The 26,777-nt window shown below is 42.3% G+C and overlaps 1 protein-coding gene across 12 annotated transcripts in view; it reads right to left on the reverse strand.

The window, feature by feature from the left end:
* Positions 1-11,378, reverse strand: part of MRAP2 (melanocortin 2 receptor accessory protein 2) — a 28,134-nt gene extending 16,756 nt beyond the window's left edge. For 3 of the 12 annotated variants that reach the window (XM_061460360.1, XM_061460361.1, XM_061460359.1), the window contains exons 1-4: positions 11,198-11,352; positions 6,217-6,314; positions 2,727-2,831; positions 1,429-1,578 (exon numbers count right to left, since the gene is read on the reverse strand). In XM_061460360.1, coding sequence (XP_061316344.1) covers positions 1,429-1,555 — 127 coding nt within the window. In that variant the 5' untranslated portion in view covers positions 1,556-1,578; positions 2,727-2,831; positions 6,217-6,314; positions 11,198-11,352. The other 9 variants (XM_061460368.1, XM_061460367.1, XM_061460358.1 and 6 more) reach the window with 8 other exon arrangements.
* Positions 11,379-26,777: the final 15,399 nt, after the last annotated feature.

Genomic DNA, 26,777 nt, shown 5'->3' on the forward strand with positions numbered 1-26,777 from the left:
TTTGCATTCTGCTAGATCAAGCAGAGTTGTGAGACAGTCCACTTCATTTTAAGAGGGTTCAGTTTCGAGGTAGTTATTCTCTGTTTCAAGGTAATTATTTTCAGTTTTAAATTTATTACTCTCAGTCACAATTTTCTGCCTCCTTCTCAAAGGCTAATGATGACTTTAACACTGCATTTTTCTGATCTCATTTGTTTGCTTGCCGGTGTTGTTCATCCCAGTGTTGTAGGAGGCCCTTGTATCTGTTCAGGGCTATCCATAATAACACAAGTTTCCATTATTTTACCTCTATGCCTATGGAGCTTGAGTGACTCAGTCACACTCTTTGTTACTGATGGGTGTAAAATCCTCTCGCTTTGCTCTTCATAACACAAGTGTAGTTTGCTTGTTTGGCAGCTGTGTGCGGTTTATCAGTGCATGGTGCTTTCAAGTTCCTGCTCCCACAGGGAGTACAACAGAGCCTGGCTGCAGGACCTTCACTCTGCTTCACCCTCCATTCAGTTTCTCTTAGCATATGCCAAGGTTGCAGGGTTGCCTGGGGAACTATCTTAGGGGAGATTCCGTGCATGCCAAGCACATTCCATGCTGGAAGTAGCAGCCGCATTTTACCATTTTACCCTAAGATTTCCTTAGTGTTATAACTTTGGTTGACTCGGGAGAGGTGATCTCCAATTTCCCCCATTTTCCCACGCAGGTACAGTAAATCTGAATTAGTCTCTTGTTTTTTTTCTTCCCTTTCCCCCCTCCCCCAGCCATCTCCCCCTAAAAGAAAAGAATAAAAAAAAAATTCTAAAAGCCAAATGCATGGTGTGGGTTTTTGATAAATGATGGTGCAGCTGCAGTAGCTTGTCCCAGTTCGATTTCCTCTCAGTTTCTACCCAGATTTTTCCATCTCTCTGGTCCCATCCTCTACTTGTTATTCCACTTTAAAAGAGCTCCAATATTACCAGAATGCTGAATTTAGAATACTTCTCCTATGAAGAAAGTCCCAATGATAAAAGTTTCCTCAGAAGGAGAAATTTCTTCCTTTTTTTTTATTTTAAAAGCCTTAAAAAACAAAAGCAGTAAGGGTGCCCACCACTTTTTAGCACTAACAGGAATAAGAACAAAGCAACGCAGATCATACCAAGTAGTCACCAGAAGCAGCAATGGCTGCATTTGCTGTTAGAAACTCTTCTAAACAGTCTGATAATTTCAGTATTGACAAATTTCTATCACAGCAAAGAAATCCATACTTCCCTCATGCACAAGAAAAGCATCCTACAAAAAAGGCACAGAATAACAAAGACTCTAATGGAGTAATACCTCCAATGGCTGAGAATTCAAAAAAAAAATGAGATATTTTCGTAGAATCAATTACAAATTAAGAGTAGGAACATTAAAAGGGGGAAGCTCAGCTGCAGTAAGGCATGTCTCTACTGAACTTACATTTATGAGCCTTCAGGCCTTCAAACGACACTGGTCCATACTCATAGTACTCATAGTCCCAGGTATAATCAGAGTTAGACAAGGCCTGCTGGGAGGTTCTGTTAGAAATCAACCTCAGGGCAGACATCTTGCACCTCAATAAGTATATACCTGTGGGTAAAAATGCGTTAATGCAGACTACATACTTTAGCACATCTTTTGATTTTACAGAGAATCTTTCCTTATTTTGGGGATCTCTTACTCATCACTGTTAGCAAGAGCAGCCATTCATGCTTACAATGGCGCGCTCTCACCTCTAAAATCCAGTATCACTGCCTCGTCAGACAAGGCTATCACATCCCCTTCCATTACCCCCATCTCGGTTGGCCACTCAACCACCAGTCAGCACAGAGCTGCTCTTCAGTGGAAAGAGGAAAACCTATGTTCACCTCCAAAGAGATGCCCGTAAATGTACAAAGGATCAAAACCAGGCTCCTCAGATTGAATATAGCTTTTATAGCTCAAACGTAGTAAATGGCAAAGACCACCAGCCTCAGCAGCTTAGGACGAATGCTGCCATGAAAACCTGGGTGACAAACTGGCCAGACTACCAGGCTCAAAGGGTTGTATTATCCATGCGGAATCCAGCTGGCAACTGGTTATCAGTGGTACTCCTCAGAGACTGAGGGACTGATACCACGATGAAATGAAGTGCACTTGTAGCAAGCTCACAGATTATGTTCAGGCCAGTCAAGAGGCTACTCAGAGGAGCCAGAAGCTGGAGAAGGGGAATAACCCATGCTCTAGTATAGGCTAGGTGCTGACTGCTGCAGAGCAGCGCTGCATGGAAGGACTTGCAATGGACAACAAGCTGAATATGAGTCAGCAATATGCCTTGTGACAAAGCAGGCCAGCTGTGTACGAGGCTGAATTAACAAAGGCTGCAGCCAGCAGGTCAAAGTAAGTGTTTATTCTTCTCTACTCACCACTGGTAAGACTGTATCTTGGGTACTGTACCCAGTTTCAGTACTCCCAGTAGCAGAAAAGCATGGACACACTAGGGTAAATCCAGTGGAAGGCCACCAAGATGGTCAGAGAGCTGCAGCACAGGATACGCAGTAGCCTAAGGGAACTAGGTTTGTTCAGCCTGGAGAAGAGAAGGTGGCTCTGAGGAGACTTTAGTGCTGCCTACAGTTACAGTCAGAGGCTGCAGAGATGATGGAGCCAGACTCTTCTCAGAGGTGCCGAGTAAGAGGACATGAGGCAATGGATACAAATTGGGAAACGGGAAATTTAAATTAGCACAAGGAAAGATTTACCTGATCTAGTTGAGCATGCTTTGAGCAGCAGGTTGGACCAGATGACCCCCAGAGGTCCCTTCCAACCTAAATTTCTCTGTGCAAATTATCAGCTTCAATACGCCACTACCAAAGGAAAACAAAACAGCAGTGATTTTCTCCACAGATTAACAGAAACTGCAATGCAACATTGAGCATCATTAAACTGCCTTGATAGATACTTGTCATTAACACAACCCTGCACCAGGGATCTGCATTTTGCAAAGTAATTTTTTCAGAATATTAGACAGTTTTATGCACACCAAAAGAAAGCACATCTCTGCACAGAGCATCTGTGGCTGCAGCTGGAGCCAGGACATCCAACTTGAAACATATTACAAAATACTTCTTATAAAGGCAAATTGAGCTTTGGGTAATTTTGCATTTAATTAAAACCCAGCAGGGTGAAGACTTCATGCAGTTCGTAGAAATACTGCAATCAGTTGTCCTGTGAACAATGAAACTTCACAGAGCAAGTCGAACCCAGCTAAAATTTCTTTACAAGAAGGGCCCTAAATCACAGTGTCTCTGAAAATGACTGAAACGTCAGTCCTTCCTAAGGATAATTAGATTAACTAAGGCTGCGCAACTAAAGCGCTAAGAGGGACACACATAAATAACAAGAATGAGGCACAAATGAGGAACACAAATTCACCCAGGGAATACGAACAGCATTTCGGATTTGTAAAAAAGTTCTTTCTACAACTCAGAAAGCTCCCAGCAAGAATAAATAGCCTGAAGCACAGAGGAGGAATTAAAAATGTGGCTGTAATGGACAACTCAGTTCATGGCTGTTTCCCATCCTCTACTACCAACACTTAAAAACACAATAGAAGGAGGTACATCTAACTTTAAGTGCCTGTGTTAACAGTAAAGCTCTTCTTTCGCTTTCCCAGTGACTAGAAAAGTTTCTTATTTCCTCGAATCAAAGGTAGTATCTAATTAGGCTTCAGTTTTTCTTAGTTTTAATCAACGAAAGTAACGACTGCCTCCAGGAGAAGCAAATGGCACAGTTTAAAACCTAAGATTCCTGTCCCAACTCTGTCATTTCAGCTCTGTCAACTCCCATTTCAGCTCTGTCAACTGTCTCTTACAAGATTTTGTGTTTCATTTTGTGACTGGGCTCTGAGACTATGCTGCGCTGCACAGGGTTCCCACCATCTTCTTCCCCTGCTCCTCAATGTTTTGTTGATGACCTGTCTCTTGACAGACTGTCATATTCCTGTTTAAGGGCTGGTTTTCTCTTTTATAGCCTTCCAGAGGAGTCTTTCCTTCAAATATTTCTTATATGACAGAACTGAAGTTCGCTGTCACCTCCTCACTTTTATTATTATAAAAAGAGCTGAACAGGAATCTGCCGGCAGAAAACTTCAGAACAGGGTGTATAAACAGCCTGAAAAATGTTTCTTCCTCCACCTCAAGTGCAGGCAGATGGAATTAATTGGGCCATAAGAAAAGCTGTCTCCCAGTCCAGTCAGATGTGTCCGTTTATGATTTATGAGGAGAATACCCACTTCTAGGACACAAAGAATTTGTCCTCACTTCGTCTTAGGACTAGAAGTTCCAGTGTTTCACCATGGACAGTACAAGCATTTCTAGACTTTCTTTTACTGTAGACAGCCGCTTTCAGAGGGAGAGGTGCTAACTACAACCTGGGTTACCAGCTCCCAGGCTAACCTGTGCCTCCAGCTTTGTGGGACATATAAAGCCTCTAAATCATCCAGTACAGCTAAGCATAAGCATTGTCCCAAAGTAGGTTACAGCTGACTTGTAAGCTCTGTCTGTCCAAATGCCTCCAAAACCTCAGTCTGAAATATGTTAAAACAAACTTTTTATTCTACTTTATAAGCTTAGCATGGTGGAACAAGGACCAGCACAGCAAAAGCAGTGAACATTAAGACCTTGCACCCCCTGAGGAAGTGCAAAGCAGGGTGAGCTGACACGATAGCAGCCCATCTGGTGCATTTGCCAGACTACATCAGGTTATGGAAGGACTGCAGGTGCCAGATAAGCGCTTCAGGGAAGCAAGTCCCCCACAAGATGCACTCAAGCACTTTCTGCCAGGAATGGACAGCAGTGATTCATCCCACAGCTCTGAGGCATAACTGGGAGCTCCTGCAATTGACCTTGCTGAGGGCTTTTGTGAGGGGGCATGGGAGGTAAGGCAAACATGGAAGCCCCTCTGTTGACTTGGATATATATAGATTCAGAGAGTTTCTCCTCACTGGTTCATTTATTTCAGAAGCAAGTAAGTCAGCAACAAAAAGCTTTACTTTGATCACTCAAGAAATGCCAAAGCAGGGTTGTATTCAGTACTGTCAACCAAGAGATTCAGGCAGACCAGTCCCCTGGAAAGAAGGGCAAGTGCTCATGGCTGCCTCCTGGAACATCGGGCAGCTCTCTGCAGATAAAGGATGTTGATGGGTCCCCAGACACTCCACATGGAGACCCAACTACAACTCCTGGAGTTGAATTACACCTTCATGAGAACTCATTTGTAACCTTTGTGGAAGTTTGCAAGACCACAGCTTGCCAGCCAGTTGTACTTGAGCAAACTAGTTTGACAGTTGGGCTATATCTACACAAAATCCACATCTTTGAACTGCAGCAGTCAAATGCTGCTGCAGTCAGATTTTTTGCTTCAATCTGGACATCACTGACACACTGCACAGAGCTCACAGCCACTTACCTTTCAAAATAAATCAGCATAAAGGCATAACTGAACCCACACCATATCCAGAGCACAACTTCATGGTTTACCACACCACTGGGGTCACAAAGGTAAATGTGGCTTTGTGTACATCTGAAACTGGTGTTGTATGTAACAGGAACAGCTACCTCCAAACTAGACCTGCACACACAAGAATACATCCAAGCAGACTGGTCAATGTACTGTTCATTTCTGAAGATTGGTAAATTTTCATTCAAAACTACACTTATTCTCTGCGTATTCCCATTCTGCTTACTGACAGAGGGTCTAAGCACTCTTCACTGAATAAATAAGCCAACTGTTGGCCACTTGCAAACTGTGAAGATCCCAAAAGGCAGGAAAAAAGGAGTAGCATTCTAAACTGTGAGAAGTTCTAGCCTGATAAGCCTTAGCACTACACCTTGATGCATAAGCTCCATCAGCCAGGCCATACAATTAACTCAGAAGTTATTAGCTATGAGAAGTTAAAAACTCAGCTATTCCCACATACTCTATGTCCCCATAAAACCAACATTCTTCATAGAGGGGAAGGGAAGCAGCCACCACCACGTTCCGTTTTCCTCCACCCCAGGAACTAAGAGTTGAAGCCAGAGGAAAAGAAGTTAATGAAAAAAGCAAGCACAAACTTATTTACTCTGCACTGCATCAGCTGAAAGGTAATACAGAAGCCATCTTTCTACAACCCTACCACATGGCTATTGCTTTGCACAATCTATGCTGCTCCCAAGCACCGGTGAGAGAAGTCTGCAGGAAATACTTAACCAAATGATCCTTGCTGCTTGCTAATTCTCAAGATCTTAGATGCGCAGGATTTGAGATCAAACTTGTAGCCTTTTCAGGGGAATATCCAATCTTCCCACCTGCAACAAAAGCAAGGAAAGCAAGTTATATAAAAGAAGTGAAATTTAGCAAGAAAAATAGAAATGTACCTGAAAATTGATTGTACAACTAAAAAAAAAAAAAAAAACTCAATCACACATAGCAACTGTGAGTACATGACACTTGGGGCTTTTCTAGGAGAGAAAAGAAAGTACCACTGTTAACAGTGGTTATGATTGTGATTGATGCTCACATCATCTGCATGAGCTGTTGCACTTAAATAGCAAGAATGATATTCGATTCATCACAAAAGGACTTTATAACAATGGTAAGGAAAAATGCTGGTTTAGTCATCGCTTATCCTGGGAACTAAGGATGAGAAAGGGCAAAATTACAGACATCCATGCCTCATACTACTGTATTACACATTCATTATTACAAAAATGTCTTCTTTTCCGTATACTAACACTTAGTATCTTGCACTGTGCATGCTGCAGTGTAAAAGGAGGTTCCACACTATTCTACGTAATTTGCATGCTAATAGCACAGCTACTGTTTGTAGTTGAAAGTGATGACATTATGACTTTAAAGCAAAATTTAACAAATAAAAAACCAAAACAGTTTGCCAAGTATTTCCCTAAAGATGATGATGATATATGCAAACACTAATGCCCACTTTGCAGTTCAACTCTGTATGGGCCACCTGGAAGTTAGGGAGAAACTGCTATGAAATCATGCCATACTGTGAGTTCACAGACAACTACCTGGATCTGAAAACACATAGAGCAAATACTGCATTAGCTCACTTGTAAACCATGCCTGAGAAGACAGCTGAATTATACCTAATGTAGCATCGCAGAAGCTATGTATCCTTTTGCTCTTAAGAGGTTTCAGTCCTGCAGTGACAGTGAATGGACATGGAACAGTTAGTATAGATCTACTGGGACTTGGTCCCAAAGCACACTGAAGCAGTTTAGCTTAACTCCAATACCAGAATCCTTATGAATTACAGCCAGAATATATAGTCTTAAGAGACAGTATTATCTACAAATAATAAATGGAATTACAGCTGACATATCTTTATTTCCTGAAGCTAGGATAGAATTACACGATCCATCATCCAGCTTTAGTGTATGAAGTTAAGCTCGGAAAACATTTCATTTTGACATTCAGGATGGCAAAAATTTATCTATTACAAGAATTCACTTTTCCATCCAAATAATACATCTCTGCACAAAGAAAAAAAAACCAAACAAACAAAATAAAAACCCCCACAACTTGATAGTTGTTATAGGCACAGTAGAAAACAAGACTAAACCTTTCTTTTAAACAGAGAAAAATCTGTTCTTCTACAGAGAAAATAACATGGTTAAGTTTCTGAGCATTTTTTAAACAGGGAAGATCATCCTTGCAACATCTTGTCCTGGACATGTCCCAGCTGAACCTCCAGTGAGCCTAGTTCCAGACACAGCTCATGGACACGGCTGCTGCTGCAGCAAGGCTCTGGTCAGAAGGGAGCTCTGGGTATTGTGGAGCCCATTTTCTTCTCCCCACTAAAAGTCAACCTCCTTTAGATGTGCACATGCCCCATCTTCAAGACACAAGTTCCCTCAAGACCAACCAGACTAGAAGTCCTATCAGTAAGCACTGAAGTTCTGAGACCTCTTCCGTCCTATAATGCTTACATCAGTGGTATACATAACTGTAGTCAACACTTTCCAAAGAAAAGCTTGCCTTTCCCTCAGCTGTTTACAATGCTGACAATTCTAACCTTTCACACTACAACTTTTTAACCTTGCAATAAAATCACAGATAGAGATCCCAGGCTGTTTTGTTATAGAAAACCCTGAAATGATAAACCTATGGTATATGCACTACTGAGGAAAGAGCAAACCATAAAGCAAGTCTGGAAGTTGCCTGCCCTGTGGCACATTTTTCCTGAATTTTCATGGCTTGACAAAGTAGGTGCTAGGGTTTCTGTTTGGTTGGTTGGTCTGGGGAGTTTTTTGGCTTTGTTGGGTTTTTTTTTTACTAATTGTCTCTTGTCTTTTGGATTCCTTGCTAACTCTGAAGTCTGTCAACCTGATGCCTTATTCTGAGTAGAGAGAAAGGGAGAAAGGAAAGCCCCTGATCTTAAACACAGGGTTAGCACAGCCCAGAAAACAGACAATTGCATTCAGGCCTTCTTCAATAGCTCTGTTTTGGTTTTGACTCCGTGAAAAAAACACCAAAGCGCTGAGGCAGCCAAGCAGAGTACATTTCCCCTCTCCCATTACAAAATAAGACTGTAATCTTCACATAACATCAGTCTTGTCTGAAGTACAAGCTGCAGCACACCTCTCACAGCACCTCTTCACTTCTCAGTGGTTCTTCCCACAGAAACAGCTTTGTTCCTAATCTGCACTAAAGCCAGTGGAAGATAGGCTGGCGGAGTTGAAGTTTAAAGCAAAGATATGACAGACCATTTGTTCAGAGCTGCTCCCATACTTGGGTATCTCACAGCCATGGCTTCACCCTGCTATAATCTCTCAGACACAAAGTAATGCTCAAGCATTCCAATTTGAAAATTCAGTTATGGATTACATTTCCTCAAGAACTAACAAAATAAGGTACAAAAAGATACCGTTTTTCTTGAAAATTTCCACACCCAAATGACAAATGTTTGCTGAACATCTGTAGTCAGCCTACAATGCCATGCAGAAATTTTGCCTTAATCAGTTCAATGGGAATTTCAAACAGTCACTGAAATGGAGCTGTTTATTATAAATCAAAATGGTTTGGGATTTTTCCAAACCACAACTGTTTTCTTCCTGTCTTTGTGTCTAATTCTTCCCTTCAGTGCTGCTGAAGAAGTACACAATTTCTTGTAGTGTCTCAAATACATATTTCTTGTCAGGTAAATCAGACAGCAGTACACGACTCACAAGCACACATCTGAATTCCCCAATTCTTAATCCCTGACACGTCTCTGCCCTACACAAGGCTATAAACCAGTAACCAGAGACCAAGGAAACATCATTAGAACAGTACAGCCAAGGTCTTGCAGTAATAGGCCTTATGTATACAGAATAAAGCCTTCATTTATTTGTCCTAAAATTTGTACTACAATTGTGCCAGTAATAGCTTGTATTACTGGTTCAAAGACTGGAAATTTCATTTAATCTGTTGAACAAGCTACAAGAGAATCATCTGTGCTTCACCTTAAAACGTCTTCCACCACAAAGTCTACATGGGTGACCAGCAAAAAAATAGGCAGTAAATTATTTTGTCCAGCTCCTAATATTTTGTCTTATTTTTTTTCCTTCAACAACAACAACAAAGTATTGCAAGAGCTTGATTTGTTTTATACATTTTTCCTTGCTACTGATACACCCAGAATATCTCCTTATTTTCAGCAAGAATGGAGCCAGACTGTCCTCAGTCAATGTAGAGTTACCATTTCCCTGGCATCTTTCCAGGTATTTACTCCTGTGGTAAAAAAAACTCTCTCGACTCTGATCAGGACCCTGAATAGGAAAACACAAATAAACAAGAAAAAACAAGCAGTATTTGAAACTATTACCTGATTATCTCCATACTGAAACCAAAACATCTGCTTATTCCACAGCAGTTATGTAAACCTGCATCCCTGTATATATAGCCTCTGGGAAGCTCAAATGAGAGCAACAGGAGCAGAGGGAGCACCTCCAAAACAGAGCAGTAGGCTGGGAAACACACCTGGAAATAGAAGTGCCTCAGTGTTCATGCAAACAAACCCCAACCAGCCTTGCAAAAGCAGTTTAAGACAGCATTGCCACTGTTGTACCATCCCTCTTCCAGCTATGTCTGTTGCAGAAATGACAAACTAGTGTGCCTATGCTTCCAGTCACTGTCCAGCATCAGGTGCTAGACAGGGCTGATAACACTAGGGTGAGCAAGGCAAATGTCAGGGAACAGAGACTTTTTGGAGGGAAGTTTTGCTGGCTTGTCATCAAGGTGATCATCTCCAACAAAAATAGGGGCAGGCAGCTCAGGAGAGGGACCTGAACTGCCTTACCATACCAGTCACCATCAACAGAGCCTGCTCACCAGAGACTGCTAAGACAATGACTGTTAAGGGAGAAAGAAGGGGGCATTGGGAGAGGAAGAGTATGAAAATCAGGAAAAGTCTAGGGAAGAGCACATGGGGGAAAGGAAAGGGGGCTAAACTGAAAATAAGAGAAGTAATTTAAGACTGCAAGGAGGAGCTTTCATCCCTTCAGTTCCAAAGCACAAAGGGAAACATCATCTGGGAAACAAACAAACCTCCAACAAACCAACCAAACCCCAATAAACGAACAAAACCCATCACAACATACACACCACAAACTTATCCTGGATTTTGTTTTCAAACATTTTAGGTCACATTTATAAGCTCACTTAAACGCTCAGCAGTCAGAGCAGAACACAACACAATCTGGGAGGGACGGGGGTGGGGGGACACGGACGACAGACGACTGAACATAAGTGCCAAGCAAGCTACGTGCTTTCTATTCCTTCTGCTTTAGAATACACTTACATAGCGTGAGAAGATACCACTCCGTTACAAATTAGAAACGTGACACAAGCAGACGGCATTTTCCACATCACCCAAACGGACAGTGCCATCACAAGCTTTTTTTCTTTTTAATTATTATAAATTAAATAAAGATTAGAAGGGTACTTCAAACCTTAAGGCTTGCGAAAGTCTACAGGTGTCGGTCTCAAAACCGCCTGTTAGCCAGGCTGAACTGCAGGCACTCGGGGCAGCGGCACCCCACACCGCGCTCGGGGCTCTCCACTCCGCCCAGCTGGGACCGCACATCCACCCGCGGGCCCTACCGCGGGGCAGCGCGGAGCGGGAAAGGCAGCGCAGGGCAGCGCAGTTCCTCCCTCCTTCCCTGCCGCCCTCCCCTCCGCAGCTTACCCGCACCAGGCACGTCCAGGTGCCATCCTCCGAAGCACCGCTTCGTCCCTGGCGAAAGGCGCGGCCACCCACGACCGCTCTCGCCCGCCGGGTCGAGTCAGCGCTGAGGGGGAGCCAGGCGGACGGAGCTGGCGGCGATGACGCCCGTCCTCTACCTCCTACCTGACCGGGCGGCGGCAATGACTGAGCTGAACCGGACCCCGCCACAGTCAGTGAATCAGCAGCAGCCCCGAAGCCCCAGCCCCAGCCCCAGCCCCAGCCCCAGCCCGCCCGGGCTGGCTCGGCACGGCTCGGCTCTGTGAGGTGCGGGCAATGGGATGCTCCCGGGCCAATGGGCAGCGCGGGCGCGAGCGGCCCCGCGGGTGGCCGCAGGTGCGGGCAGGGTTCGGAGGTGTGAACCACTCCGAGGGGGTCCAGAGGAGGGGATGGAAACAGGGAAGTGCGGGGCTTCTGAAGGGCTGAGCGCCAGTTGGAGTCACCGCCGTGTGTCACTTGCCTCGACAGAGCGCACGGGTCTCGAGGGGATCACTTACTGTGGAGAGCGAGGAAAGCCGAGCAGTGAATCATGACCCCTGGAAGCGGACAGGCAAAGCCGTTGCATATAGGCAAGGTCCCCCATGGGAAGCCACCGGGAGTGGGGGGCAGTGAGGGTGGTGAGAGGTGCTGTCTCAACTGCCCGGAGGTGGAGGGCAGTGTCTTAAACCCACGGGGATTGTACGGCCTCTCGCCCCATTTCCATCCCTACGAACTGCAACTTCTTAAAGAGACCTTTACACATAGGTGAAATGCGTACCTCACTCTCCTGCTTGTGGTTATCAAAGCATGGGAAATCACAGAATTGTTGAGGGTTGGCAGGATACCTGGAGGTTATTTCAGCCAGCTGAAGCACGGTCAGCTGAGCGTGCTGCTCAGGACATGAGTTAGGCCTTCAGTTATCTCCACAACCTCTCTGGGCAGCCCACCCAGGTGTTTGATCACTATCACTGCAAAAAGCCCCCCATTTTTTCTCACAGTTACACAGAAGTTCCTGTTACTTCAGCCTATGTTCAATGCCTCTTGTCCTGTCACTGGAGGCCACATAGAAGAATCTCACTCCACTTTCTTTACTCTCAGCATCAGTTACTTACACACATTGGTAAAAGCACCCTGAGTCTTCTGTAGGCTAAACAGTCACATCTCCCTTAGTCTCTTCTCATGTATCATGAGTTCCAGTCCCTTTGCTGTCTTCTTGGCTTTCAATCATCTTCATGGCAGTTAAGTGCTGTAATGAATTATATTACTCAATTTTGCAACCCAGTATTAGGAAATGAGTCTCACACACCTATCCAGTGAAGTCATGGGCCCACTGCAATACCCACCCTCAAATGTTATAGTAGATCCCTGTTAGTGCTCTGGCACTTTACTTGTTACCATCAGCCTAGAATGGTTTGGGTTGGAAGGGACCTTAATGATCACCTAGATCCAACCTCCCTGCCATGGGCAGGGACAGCTTCCACTAGATCAGGTTGCTCCAAGACCTGTCCAACCTGGCCTTGAACACTGCCAGGGATGGGGCAGCCACAGCTTCTCTGGGTAACCTGTGTCAGTGCCCCAGCACTTCTTTCTAATATCTAGTCTAACTTCATATCCATTTGTCTTCTGCTGTCAAATGCATGTCATGCGCAAGTGAGGGCACCTCACATGTTGGTTTTATGCCTCTTTCTTTCCAGGCAGGACTGTGGTCTTGGACAGTGCTGTCTCTCTCCAGCAAGTCATAAAAGCTATCATCAGTGCTATCATGTGCCTGTCAAAAATATACAACTGATGCTTATGCATTGTCAGGATTATGAACAGAAAAATGAATAAGCACAATAGCAATTTGGGAACTTCCCATCTGCTAATTTCATTGCTGTCAAACAGGCAGAATGACTCAGGCTTTTGCTCTTTTTTCTTAAACTTAAAAAAATAATAATAAAAAATAGCTAATTCCCTCTAAAGGAAATAAGCTTCATGTAGTCCATGCCCCACCTCTACCACATCTCCCATGCTTTGTCCTGTAAGGAAAGATTTTAGAGCTTTTGTGTCAAACCACAACTAGATTAATGAAACAGCATTACAGCATCTTCTCATGATTCTTAATTTTGTTTCTAACCCTTACTGTTAGTGAAAATGCAGAATTAATGACTATTCAGTAATAGCAACCTGGCTGAGATTGCAGCAGAAGAAATGTTTTCTTTCCTGATGAGATGTGGAACTGCAGGTGTGCAAACTCCAAGTGTAGGTAAGGGTGCTGCTCAGTCTTTTATCCATTCCTCTTATTATTTCATTTTCTGTCTCTTCACGCACATCATTAGTGTCTCTTCCTCCTAATAGAGACAGCAGTGGGAATTTTTAAAAGCCTAAAGAATTCAGCTGAGGGAAGAGGAGAGGCATCATGGATATTTGCATTGTGGCTGACCAGAACGAGGATGGAGCTTCAGCAGCAGCAGCCGCCCCCTTACAGCTCAGCAGCTGCAGCAGGCATCAGCCCAGGGTTTAGTGACAAACAGCCAGAGACCATATTTACAATTAAGGCCCAAATCCTGCAGAAATTCATTCTACCAGTCCTTCTCACTTGCCAGATCTTTATATTAATATATAGTTAGTAGCTGCCTGGGGGTTAGCGTCCACCTAGAAAGCAATAGCCGAGGAAAAAACATCTTCACTGTAGCTTAGTTAGAATAAACAACAAAAAAAAACATGCTCAAAAAGGAACATCATTTGCAGTTCTTCTGTATCTGTGGTGGTTTAAATGGAAGGCAACAGAGGGACTTTTCTGCACCACTTATGAAAAGTAGGACTATGCTACAAGAGTAAAGTTGTTTGGTTGCATTTGTATGTTAATAAAAATGGTATAAAGAAACAAATTGCCACTTATTTACCATTTTTCTGTACTATGCTGTTGAAAAAACTCTCAGGGCTGCAGATCTACAAACAGGCCGCTCTATTTGGCTACCCGGTGCTGCTAATTGATAACCAAATGTACTTACAAATTCAGGGTCTAAAGTTCACAAAATATTGATTTCGATTTTTCTACAAACTCTGTCAAGTTACTCTGTTTGTCATGTTTTGAAAGAAATAGTATTATAGGAAAAGCGTATTTTATGTAACTTGCAACATGAAACTAAATTAAAACTTGAAACTAAAACATCCATGAATGAAAGTTTTAACAGAGGCCACCCATGCAGGTTAAATACAAATCTACAGATAACAGAAATAAAAAATGGGTGAGTAATGAACTGGGTTCATGTCTTGTAGCCCCATCACTTTCACAAGTGATAATTTTTAAGATGTAATTAATAGTAAGTTGAAGTTGCAGGAGAACTATGGGGAAACTCTATGTTGTGCAAGTGGAATAGCTTCTGAGATACCCTTCTTCCTCCATTGGGGCATCTTTGAGTGCTCTTAAATTCAACTACTGAAAATGCTGTTTCATTTCCAGTTGGAGTTTGAAGCTCTTAGTAGCGTTTCTGTGTTAAAAAGCACGTTGTCCCCTGGTATATTCTAATATATAATTAGCCATCTTTGAATAAGGTTCATAGTCTTGAACACTGCATCCCTTTTTTCCTTTTAGTAACCCATTTCAATTAATGAAGATAGATCAGGCATTATTCCAGCATCACCTCTCTACTGATCCTGAGTATTCCCCTTCTAAGTGAAGTGTAGAGCTGATACAACTCCTTAACAGCAGTTATATCATATACTGGCAGTTTTGACCTCAAAAACTTCATCAGAATCACAAATTTCTAGCATACGCTCCTTTTTTCTTTAAGCATGACCTTTGGTCTCTGTTCCTCTCTCTACAGAGTGAATGTTCTGAAGTAGCTTTTAATATTAAAAGACAAACAAACAAAAATATCCAAGTAAGCTTATGCCAATAGAGACTTGCTACTGATAGCTGTTTAAAATATGAACCAAGACTGATCCCATCTGATACATGCTTATTGGCATTTTAATGTGATGGATTTTCTTATCTGAACACAGTGCAGATGCTACTTGTAACTTGCATAGTTATTCTTATAAGCCGAATTTATAATCTAATTTAAAAAACAGATTTATAATTGTTAGATATGCCATAATTCCCTCAAAAACACTAAGTGATACTTAGGCTTTGAATAAACTCATGCCTCTTTCTACAGTCAGTGGATAAAACAAACAGCTCGCTCTGACAGCAAGCAGATATCAGTAGTTAGGTTTTTGGTCAGTTGTCCCATCACCCAACACTTTCAGTTACCTCAATCAATTTTAACTTCTAAAGAGAAAGAATAAATTGCTCATGATATTTTTAGACTGTGCTTTAATATATTAGATTAATTCCAGGCTTTATGCTCTTTTGCCCACCTGTGGCAAGGTATCTAGGGGCTGTGCCTATACAGATCCTCTTATCTAGTCCTCTTGTTAATGCATTAGTACAGCATCCCTTTTCCTTGGTATTTTGATCATGGAATAAAATCTTTTCAGCTATCCTGTTTCACCCTAATTTATGGAGTATCTTTTCTTGTTCCTGGAACGCCTCCTGTTTCCTGTGAGGAATAGGGGTGACAAAACCCTTGAAGGTTTCCAGTTCATTCTTACATGAAAAGCAAGGAGATGACAGGCAGACTTCATTCCAATAAATTTCAGCTATTCTTTTCTAAATATTAGGTTGAATATGAGCTTCTTTAGTCCAACAAAACTACTTATGAGTCACAGGCATCACATTCTAGTTTATTTTACAGACTACAATTCTCTCATACATTAGCAAAAATAATCTGCAGTGCCTGCCAATCCCAGCATTAATAAGTAAAACCACAGAAATGTGCTCTGTGTCACTGAAATTTGGTAAGCTACAGCACGTAGTTCAAAGCCTTATCAGAAAGCCATATTCACCTCCTATATTTGATGAGCTATGGCAACTGGTGGAAATCATGAGTATGCTTAACTGCCCTAATCAATTGCTCTTCCAGGCTATGTATACTTTATTTTACAGACTGGGAAGCAAGTAAAACCTAATTTGCTTTTACTGCACGGGTTTGGCTGTGCTGCACAGAGGAACAGTTCTGCAGTGGAAGCTGAGGCAGTTACGTGAAAGGGAAGGGGGACCCTAAGTTCAGTTCTGCCTTCAGACATGAGGCTCACAGGTGCTCATAGACCCTTGCACTGCAATTCAAGTGTCCCTGAAATTGTCTGTAATGAACTGGCTGCTCTGAGGCTGGCAGAAAGGAAACCTTTCCACTGGAAGCATCCCAGGCTTCCTAGGAAGGGCACCTGTCCCTGCAGCTCTTCTGTTCTCTTTATACTTGTCCTTCCCTAGGCAGGACTGATCTGCCTATCATATCAATATGCTTTGTGGGTATTGACACAGAAGTTTAGATTGCCACAGGTTTTACTTCATTCACTGCCCTGCTCAATCCATGTTCTCACTCTTGCAGCTCAGGTCATAGCTCAGATGGGCCTGAGATTGTCATAGCATGTCAGGTCATAGCTCAGAATGCTCCTGAAGGTGGTGCATTCTCTCCTGCAGGTCATGCGCTCAGACAGGTGGAGACTGCAAAGGCAGGACATGAAAAGAATTCCTTATTCCCTTAGACATGAGAGAGATCATGTTCAGATATTCATTCTCTGATCCTATACAAAGGCTGTCATGCTATGCTCAACCATTAGAGAAAGTTTGTGAAGCTTCAGTTGAGCCTAGAATTTGTAGTATTTTCCCTCCTGCTGGCTCCTCCTTACTAGAGGAGAGATCACATAACCCACAGAAGGTATCGTTCTCTGCCAGAAATGTGTTTGCTCTTAGAATATTGGCAATCACTTGTTCACTGCTGCAGAGAGGATCTTGATCAACCGGGGCTGCACCTCTTGAGAAATAGTGTCATTGAACCATCATGCAACTCACCATAAAACATTACTGCAATACTTGCTGTGAGGCAAGAGGCTATTTCTCGATGAGATTTTTTGGCAGGGCCCATTGTAATAGGGTGAGGGATGATGGTTTTAAACTAAAAGAGGGGAGATTCAGGCTGGATGTGAGGAAGAAATTCCTTACAATGAAGGTAGTAAAATATTGGAACAGGTTGCCCAGAGAGGTGGTGGATGTGCCATCCCTGAAGACATTCAATTCCAGGTTGGATGTGTTTCTGGACAACCTGATCTAGTGGAAGATGTCTCTGCTCATTGCAGGGGTGTTGGACTAGATGACCTTTGAATGTCCCTTCCAACCTAAACTAATCTATGATTCTATGATTCTATAAAGAGGTATAATCAGACAGGCAAAATAATACACACTCTGCCTTTCTTCTGTTCTGAAGGACAACCTGCATCCTCAAAGCTAAGTACAATTTGAATGAGATTTTAACTTAATTCATGTTAATCTATCAAACGGTTTGAAAGAAAAGGTGACTGACACCTGTAATGCAGAGATGGATGCTAGAAAGACATAAGGCTGTAACTCTGGAAGCTCCAAAGAAATAGAGAAGCAGTTTATCTCTTGCAGAGTGGATCTGCAAGGGGTAGGTGGAGGCAGTATATAGCACATAACCAGCTTAGTTTTCAGTCTCTGCAGATATGAACTACACTTGGTTCTTCTGGTTAAGGTAAATACCTTGAGGGTCATGAGAGAGGTGAAAGCAGCACTTACCTGAAAATGCTGACAGTATGACAGTAAGGAGATGATTGTTGCACAGTAGCAGTTTGGTTCCTTCAACATTCATAGACCAACACATCCACTCAACAAAAACAGAAATGTCCAACATAATCAGCACAGTTACTGGACAATCACCCTAACAACAAGATTCTAGAAGGATGTTCCTCTAGGGTAAGGTGTGACATTTTGGGTGAGCCCCTTAAATAGAGCATACTATATATTATAAAACCAAATCCTGTTTATGATACATGCACAGTTGTCACATAGCACCAATACTGTGGGTGTATGGAAGAAATATGCAATCAAGAATGAATCACCATCTATAGTAAAAGAAAAGATCCTTGGTGGGAAGGAATTACCTACTTCCCTCAAAGTGATCAATAGAGACTGCTAAAATTTTAAGTTGCCATTTCTGTGAGGCATTTAAAATTCCACACACAACTTTAGAACTCGTATCTCATTTAATCTCCAACAAAAACTTTGCTCTTTATTGGGCTTGCTGCTTTAAAAAAATCATTTCTAATCCTCAGTTGGTATAAACCCACACCTCACTGAAGTCTGCATGTAACATGCTGGCTTTTAGCCACCTTCAGCTTTGAAAAGTTTCCTTTGATAAAACTAGATATACCTCCACTATGATCACATTTTTGGTCTCTAATCTTTCTACACCATTTTTCTTCAAAGAAATAACCTTTCTACTTGGACTAGGATGGTGCTTAAATATAGCTATTAGTATTTCAGTAAGTGCTATTTGAATAGCGAAGTACTTTTCATCTGAAGGCCTCAGACGTTTGGCCAGCTTCAAATCTAACTCTCGAGTTCAACAGAGTATGTTTAGGATGCCTACTGTGTCAGAGAAAATGCCACATACTGTTTTATGCTCTGCATGGTGAGAACTAAAGTGCTCTGCTGGTCAAACAATCTCAGCAGATAAAGGGTATGGAGAACAAGGATGATCGATAGAGAAATCCTGCTGTCCAGCACAAGGGCAGGAGGTCAGAACTTTTTACAGGCAACTAAGTGAGGAGTGTTACTTCCTGCTGCCCATCATAGAGGGCTTGCTGGTAAATTGAAAAGGCTGAATTTGCTAACCTGCAGGCCTTTCTTCACTGAGGGTCTGGCACTTGAACCATCCAACAGTTCAAAGATGGTTTCACAGTATGGAAAAGTTTTGCTCTGCAGCACAGCCTTGCTTCAATGGAAGCTTCTTGCATCAGAGGCTATGCAAGTAAGGAATTTGTAAGTCTGTACTCAATAGGTTTTGTATCCATCCAAGATCTTGCTTTGCTGAGGAAAAAAAACCCTCTCTTCAGCTCACTTTGGTCAAAAACTCAGTCCAGTGACTCTGCCAGACCTAATACAAGCAACACTGTGCTTCCCAGTCACAGGATCCTGGGATCCTCATTGGCAACTTGCTCTCAAATGGAACTTGACGGGACAGAGGAGCAGAGGGCAGAGGCGGGTGCCACCAGGCTTGAGCACAGTTCAGCCGTCTGTGTAATCTACACACATACACAACTGTTCCAAGAAAGAGTAAAACAAAAATTGCCACAAGAACACACTGTACTCAAGCATATGGTTTAGAAAGCAAAGCTGAAAGTTGAATACCAGGTACATTTAAACCTTCAAATATGAAAAAGTACTCCAGTGACAGCAGGCCTGTTATGATAGTACTTGTGCTAGTGTGGCCTTGGAGAGGGAGTGAAGTTCAGACAGCTCAATAACATAAATAATAGGCAGCTTCATGGAATCATACTATGCACCTCAACAAAACTAGCAGAACTTACCTGTATTCATCAAAATAAAATGAGATTTTAGCATCTAAAAAGAACATAGTCATAAATTTGCATCAGATTGACATGGATATAACTGTGAAACAATTCACAGTACTGGTTTTATGATTAGTGTGGGTGGTAAGTGATATGCCTGAAGTCTCCTCATGAGAGACGTAATTAATGCTGAGGTGCTTCTCTCCAGCAAGAGCTGATTATTAACTTCTTGCCACTTTTGCTATCTTCAAGAGGAGTAGTTTTTGGATTTCATGGAGCAAAAGAAAACAAAGTGTATAATATCCTTACATCTTTCTTGTAACTCCAAGCTCCTGGTAAGCAAGTTATCACCTTTTAATAAGCCCCTTATGATAATGAAAAGTGACAGATGTGTTCCTGCCACAGAAAGTCAGGAGAATAAAACTCCTATACTGATGTAGCATTAAGAAGCAGGCATCACTTATTACAGCGCCAGACACACAGGGGATAGCTCTGCCTAACGTGCATGCCGATTCTCACAGGTTTCTTGCTTATAAGCATTCCTCTCATACACATGCACTGTAACTCCCAGAAATCTCACACATATTGTAATTTCTTCCCTGAACTAATTAACATGGGTTACTATCCACTAGAGCAGGCGCAGGTTGTTTTGGGCAAGGGCCCCATGGTGGTTGTATCTTTGTTGGCCTTCGGCTGAACTCTCATTGTCTTCCTTTTATGGTCTTAGGTTGGCTTCTCTTCTGGCTTTGTGAGGAATGGTTCCCAGTTCAGTGAGCTGGATAGGCAAAGAATGTTCTTTACCCTTTCTCTTGTTCCTTCTTGACACGTGTATGGTTTTGTTTGGTTAAAGAGCAACTTGGCGGTTTGCTTCAGCTAACAATGGGTAAAATGAATCCTCTCCTATCACTTCAAGCTTGTAGAGAACAATAGCCAGAAAAAAAATCTTGACATACAAGAAAAGAGAGCTAAGGAGCACCAAATATAGTTCAAGAACTTCAGTTCTTCAGTTCCTGTTGGTTATATTTTGTGTCCAGGAAAGACACTCCAGATGTCAATCCCCAGGGGGAGGTATAAAAACGCACTAGTAAATCTGTTCCCAAGTCTTAGTTGTGAGTATGATTAAACCTTCCATTGTTTGCAGTGAGAAAGTAAACCTTGGTGAACTGCTGATGAATGTATCCTGTCAGCGCTACACTGATTGGTTTCAGCTGGTATCAAATATTTCTGTGACTTTCCAGGAGAAAATAATCAAGTCAAATATAGGAATACAATACATTTAAACTTCATTTTCTTCTGTCTTTACAGAAGCAACAAGGGCACAAAACCAAGGTGTGTTGGGAGAGCATAAGGCTGGAAATAGCAGCACAACCCCATGGTTAAGAACACTTCTCAGATCTTTTCTTTCACTCATCTAAATGATGACACACAAAGCTGTCTTTGCCACAAGCCAAGCCCAGTGCTTCAGGAAGGCTATGTCAAACCTCAGACTACTGACCTTTATGCTCCAAGTCTGAAGCATAGCCTCACACTCACATCAGAGTCTCTCTGGACCATGCAAGCTTTGTCTAGCCTCTCAAATGCTCCCTTGAAATTTCACTGCCAGCATGTTGTGGGTTATCTCTGGTCACCCAGGCAGTGGAGTCCCACACAGCTGGTCCCTTTCTCCCTCCCAGTGGGATAGGAGACAATGGAAAGAGCAAATGTGAGAAAAAAAACATGGGTTGAGATAAAGACAATTTAACAGGGAAAGCAAAAGTTGCAAACCTAAGTGAGGCAAAATAAGGAATTCATTCACTGCTTCACATCAGCAGGTAGATGTTCAACCATTTCCGAGGAAGCAGAGCTTTATTACGTGTAATGGTTATTTGGGAAGACAAACATAACAACTCTCAGTGCTGCCCCCTTCCTTCTTCTTCCCCCAGTGTTATACGCTGAGCATGACATCATACAGTATGGAACATCCCTTGGGCCAGTTGGGGTTAGCTGTCCCAGCTCTTTCCCCTCTCCTGCTCCCCTTACAACTTCTTGTGCATCCCTAGCCTACTGGCTGGCAGGGCAGCGTGAGAAGCAGAAAAGGTTTTAACGCTGTGTGAGCACTGGTAAGCAACAGATAAAACATCCCTATGTTATCAACACTGTTTGCAACACAAATCCAAAGTATGGAATTATATAAGCTTCTATGAAGAAAATTAACTCTATTCCAGCCAATACCAGTATGCATCAGGAGAAGATCAGGCAAGTGAAATGCATGTTTGCATGCAAAAAGACCATATTCTTTCTGCCTGCTCACTAAGACAACCAAGAATTATTTGGCCATGACAGTATTATTAGTGACCATGAGCTAGTATCTCTTAGGAACTACATAGATACAGCTTGACAGAGGAATTCACGTGCAATCTGTAGATAATATCTCTATCAGTAAGAAGATATAGCTGAATCTCCATGTGTTGGATTGCAAGAGCAGAGACTTTTTGCATTTCTGAAGATGTCTCCAGGCATCATCTGTATTCGGCAAGGGTTCAGCCAGTTACAGAATACACCAAAATGATGATGCACTAAGACCTGATTTGAACTTACACTCCTTACTCGAGTCTTTTGACATACATATATATCATTGGCAACAGTCTTTTCAAACCTTGCGTTTGGTATCAGAAAAGAAACAAATGTGGTGGCTGAACAATCCACAACAGTACTAGATAATGTAGATTAAATGTAAATGTAAAACTTAATTTTTGAAGCATAGATTTATCTAAGTTTCTAAAACATTGGTATGATCTCAGCAAGCACTAACACTTCTGTATTTTGGAAGGCATTAATGTAAATCCTATGTTTAGGCAACTAGTTGAGCAACTGATCTAGGCTTACTTTACAGGGAAAGGGGGGGGAAAGATGGTACTCATTGCCTAGTGGAAACATGTCTGTCTGCAATTAGGTGAAACATATTCTGTAGGCATCCTTTCCCATCCTTCTCCCCTTGACTACAAGCAGTGGTGAGCCAAACACTCTAGGCTTGCCTTCTGGATAGCTAATGAAGATAACTCACACCTCTCATCTTTGTCACCCCCAACTACATATAAAATCGAATACATTTCCCTTCACTGATGTTTTTGTTTGAAGGCAGACCGACAGTGGCAGTTACTGGAAAAAAAAGCCAGACACGTGGATGGGAGAAACTGCATTTCCTACAACATGCTTAATGGTGAGGATTGTCCCATTTTTTAGGGCACTGGTAATCAGAAGCTGAATGAGAACCTCAGGCTCACACACTGTGTGATAGCAAGCAGATTACATTACTATGCACCTGATGAAGTGTTTAAATTCAAATCTCGCCTTTCCAGAAGGGGAGACTAATGCTAAATTTAGTTTTGGAGCAGCCTTTTTATTTTTCTTTTACCTGCTGTCATTCACTTAAAAAAGGAATAGGGTATGTTGTGCAGCTTATAATTTTCCCATCCCAAAGGAAGAATTTTTCTTCAGTTGTAATGTAAAGAATAAAAAGCTGCAGTTCTGTTAAATTGTGTCTTTATTAGAGCAAAAGCATCGTTTTTGCTTATCCATCAATGCCAAATTTAACTCACAGATATTTAAACCATACAGTTTGGGCTTTTCAGTTTTATACACATTTTCAGATTCATATACAAGGTTTTCTATCCAATTTAAAATCACACAGCAACAGTCCACTCACATGCTTGCTGAATATGATCATTTGTCATCAAGCTAATGGACAGTGTCTAGGAACTACCTAATATATAGCAATGGAAGATTTGCAAGTGGTAGCTGTCAGAAATAAGTACAGAATACAAATGACAGTAAATCAGTCTTGAAGATATTAAAGCCAGCTGGCTGTGTGTGTCCTGGCACATTTTCATTACTTTAGCATTTTCTTGCCCACATCTCATTTTTTTGTGCAGACCGGTCTGTTCTGTACTTATCTTTTCACCTGGGAGAAGACTGTTAAAAATACAACTGGGTAGGGAACGATGGAAATCAGAAACAATAGCAGTAAGCTCTAGAAAAACCCTGATGACTGAAGATGGTTTGGGATAAGAACCTTAGCCCAAACTAACGTTCACCTTGTCCCTAAAGGGCCACAGAACAGTCAGCTCCAGGTCAGAGAGACTCAGTAAAACCACTTTCAATAGTCCATGTTACAGGGCAAGGATCACTTTGGAAAAAACATCTTATCTGGAAAAGGGACACAAAAAAAAAAAGCTAAAAGGAAACTTCTTGACAATGTCACTCTTCAGCAGCGACCTACCACACTGTGGTTTACAAGAGCATCATGCTGCATAGCAGATAAAATAACTATTTAAATATAAATATCAAGGCAGTATTTCCAAACAGAATTATGGCAATCCTAGCCAAGTAATTTTATTTACCAGTGTTTCAGAGAGTGAGTTGCACAGATAGTGAGGATACATGCATAGTGTCAGCGATAACACTTCAGTAGCAGGTTGTAGGAGCAAAGAGCAGCATAAACACAGTCTTGAGACATTTGTTCTGTTTGTTAAGTACCTTGCCAAGAGTGCCAGAGAGACATAGAGTAACCGGAATAAAAACAAGATGGTTTTCCAGGAGCTGTAGCCCCAAGGCAGAATGAAGATCTAGTGCCTTGCAGAGACACAGAGGCCAATGACCAATTGTAGGCAGGCAGGCAGGACACACAAGATGCTCACCTGAGACTTCCAGGTTGTTTGAACAGATCTTGGTAGCAGCAATAAAATAAAATATCCAAGAATAGATTTGAAGGGAAAATGGAACATGTTACATAAAGAAATCTTCCATCTCTCAGCCCAATCATGCGTTACCAGTGGCTATGGCCCTAGACTGCTTGCTGCCACTGCTCCAGAAGAAAACGGTTTAATACAGTCTCAGAGACTCCGCTTTAGAAGATGATGTACGCAGAGCCTGTTTTCTGCAAGTAATGTATGCACATCCAGATCCCTGTACTTACTTGCAAGAAAAGCTGAAACGAAGGCCCTGCACCCACATCTTCCTGGGGTTCACACAAAGGAGTATGTGCGTGCTTTGCAATGCTCCTTGGGATGAAATAAATCACTTGCCACCAGAGAGCTGAATTTGTCTAAGAAGTTCACATTTCCTAAATAATGGGAGTGCTTGCAATAGTTAGTTCCTTTTCTTCCATGAGATAAAGGACTTAAATGATACAATTCTGACAGTGTCTGTGGTAATTATACCTCTGCACTGCAGAACAGATTATTTTCACAGACAAGGTAGCTTTTATTAAAAAGCAGTTTTGGGATTTGTTTTCGGCAGAAACCTAGACTTGAAAAAACCCCACCATGATTACAAGAGAAGCAAGGGAAATCTGAAACATGTCATCAATTTGATTAAATTCTATCGTGCCAGATGTATTTTTGCCCAATGTGAAGAGGGGAAGGAGAAGACATACATTTACTGCTTATGATCATCAAGGGTCCCCTGCAGGCCCAGATGGCAGTGGGAGAACATCCACTCAGGGCCTGACCTCAGGCTCATTGAAACCAAAGTGAAAAAGAAGGTAATGCTTTACACCTTGGCATCACCCCTGGATTTCTTCAGGAACATTACAGAATTTCATGCTGGTTTCATTTTCTTTTTTCAAACACTTCTTAAAGCATCACATTCCCATCTCTGAACACCCTTGTGAACACAGCAAAATAACACCCACTGGTCAAAACATTTATATTTAGCTCAGCTCTTTTCTCTGTTTTTTTTAGCTTGGTATTTTTTCGAGCAATGCTCTCAGGCAGTCTGTAATAGGGGATTGTGTCAAGTTCATGTTCCTCATCACCTTATTTCTCTTTTATGCTGCTCCTCTTCAATGAAGTTTGAGGTCAGGGAGGAAGAGAGAAGGAACAATGTTTGCTGCCCTTCACCTCCACCAGCACATGAAATCATCCCAAGCTAGTAATAAGACAGTGGGCACTATTTTCAAGTCCACGTTTTTGTGACAGATAAAGAAGAGCTCAGATCAACTTCAAATAAGCTTTGTTGTTTCATTATAGTTTTAACTACCACCCAGGCTGGGTAGTACATTCAGTCCCAGCACAGACATCTTTAAAGTCAACTGTGTTCCTCCAAAGAACATTCACCAAAATTAGTGTGCTTAGCAGGAAGTGAGCTAGGTGATGATCCCACGGATACATGTGCCCCTCTCAAAAAGACAGTAAATGAGGGAACATTGTGTCCACTAAGGAGACACAACCATGATGCCTCACCTGAACATAGCTCTCCACGTCTAAGCCAGCACAGTCCCAGGACAGAAGCCACTATTGGTCTATTCTAAGGTCACAGGTTAGTCACTGCTGCCCAACAGCTCAGTGGCCAAAAATGCTTTGAGAAGCAAGACATGCCAATCCTGTCCCTCTCCAAGCAGAAGGGACTGGAGGTCTGCTGCATTTAAGGATGCAGCCCTGTTCACTAGTGGTTAATAGGTTTCTTACCCCAAAGAATAAGCGTTTTTCAAACTAAGCAGTTTCACAAGTACTGATATAAACGCTGCCAGACATCACCTAGAAGGCGGGTTTTTTTCCCAGTGCTAGGTCTTTGCATTCTAGTTGCTGCTGCCACCACTGTTAAAACTATTTTCATCATTTTGCAACACACAAACCTGAGTTGGAAAGAAAAGTTTCTCACTAAACTTTATGATCAAAAGCATCTTTTAGTTCCAAAAAGATGGATGACTAGTGGGCAAAGAAGGAGGCTAAGCTCAGTCTGCTCTTCCAAGAGCCTGAAACCAAAGCATCTGCTGAGGTACACAACGCATAGGCTGCATCTGTATTTGTCAGGACCATCCCTTTTGGAAAACAGTGCCAAAGAAGAAGTGTGGGCCAGCCTTTTATCTTCCATCATACAGAGCAGTAAGTACAACAGCTGCTCTATAAGTCTCGAGTAATGCTAATTTCAAATAAATAAAATAAAGTAAGTTTACTGACAGGACGCAGGTCCACGCTGCACATCTAGTAGAGGTAGAAGCAGGCTAAGCCTGTGTAGAGCCCCAGCCTAAACAACAAGGGGACTTTCTGCAGTTGCAGAATCAGCCACCTCCAATGTACAAGGGGAAAGGAGAAACCCCTGTGCCTGAGGGATGGATTTATCTTGCATGAGGAGCATGTTCATCTGTCAGGCAGGATGCATTAAGAGATACTCCCAGAAATCCCTTCTTCTC

This window comes from Pezoporus flaviventris, unplaced genomic scaffold (genome assembly GCF_033815535.1).
Source record: "Pezoporus flaviventris isolate CSIRO_AGI_PZ_B2104156 unplaced genomic scaffold, CSIRO_AGI_Pfla_v1 ptg000031l, whole genome shotgun sequence".
NCBI lineage: Eukaryota > Metazoa > Chordata > Aves > Psittaciformes > Psittacidae > Pezoporus > Pezoporus flaviventris.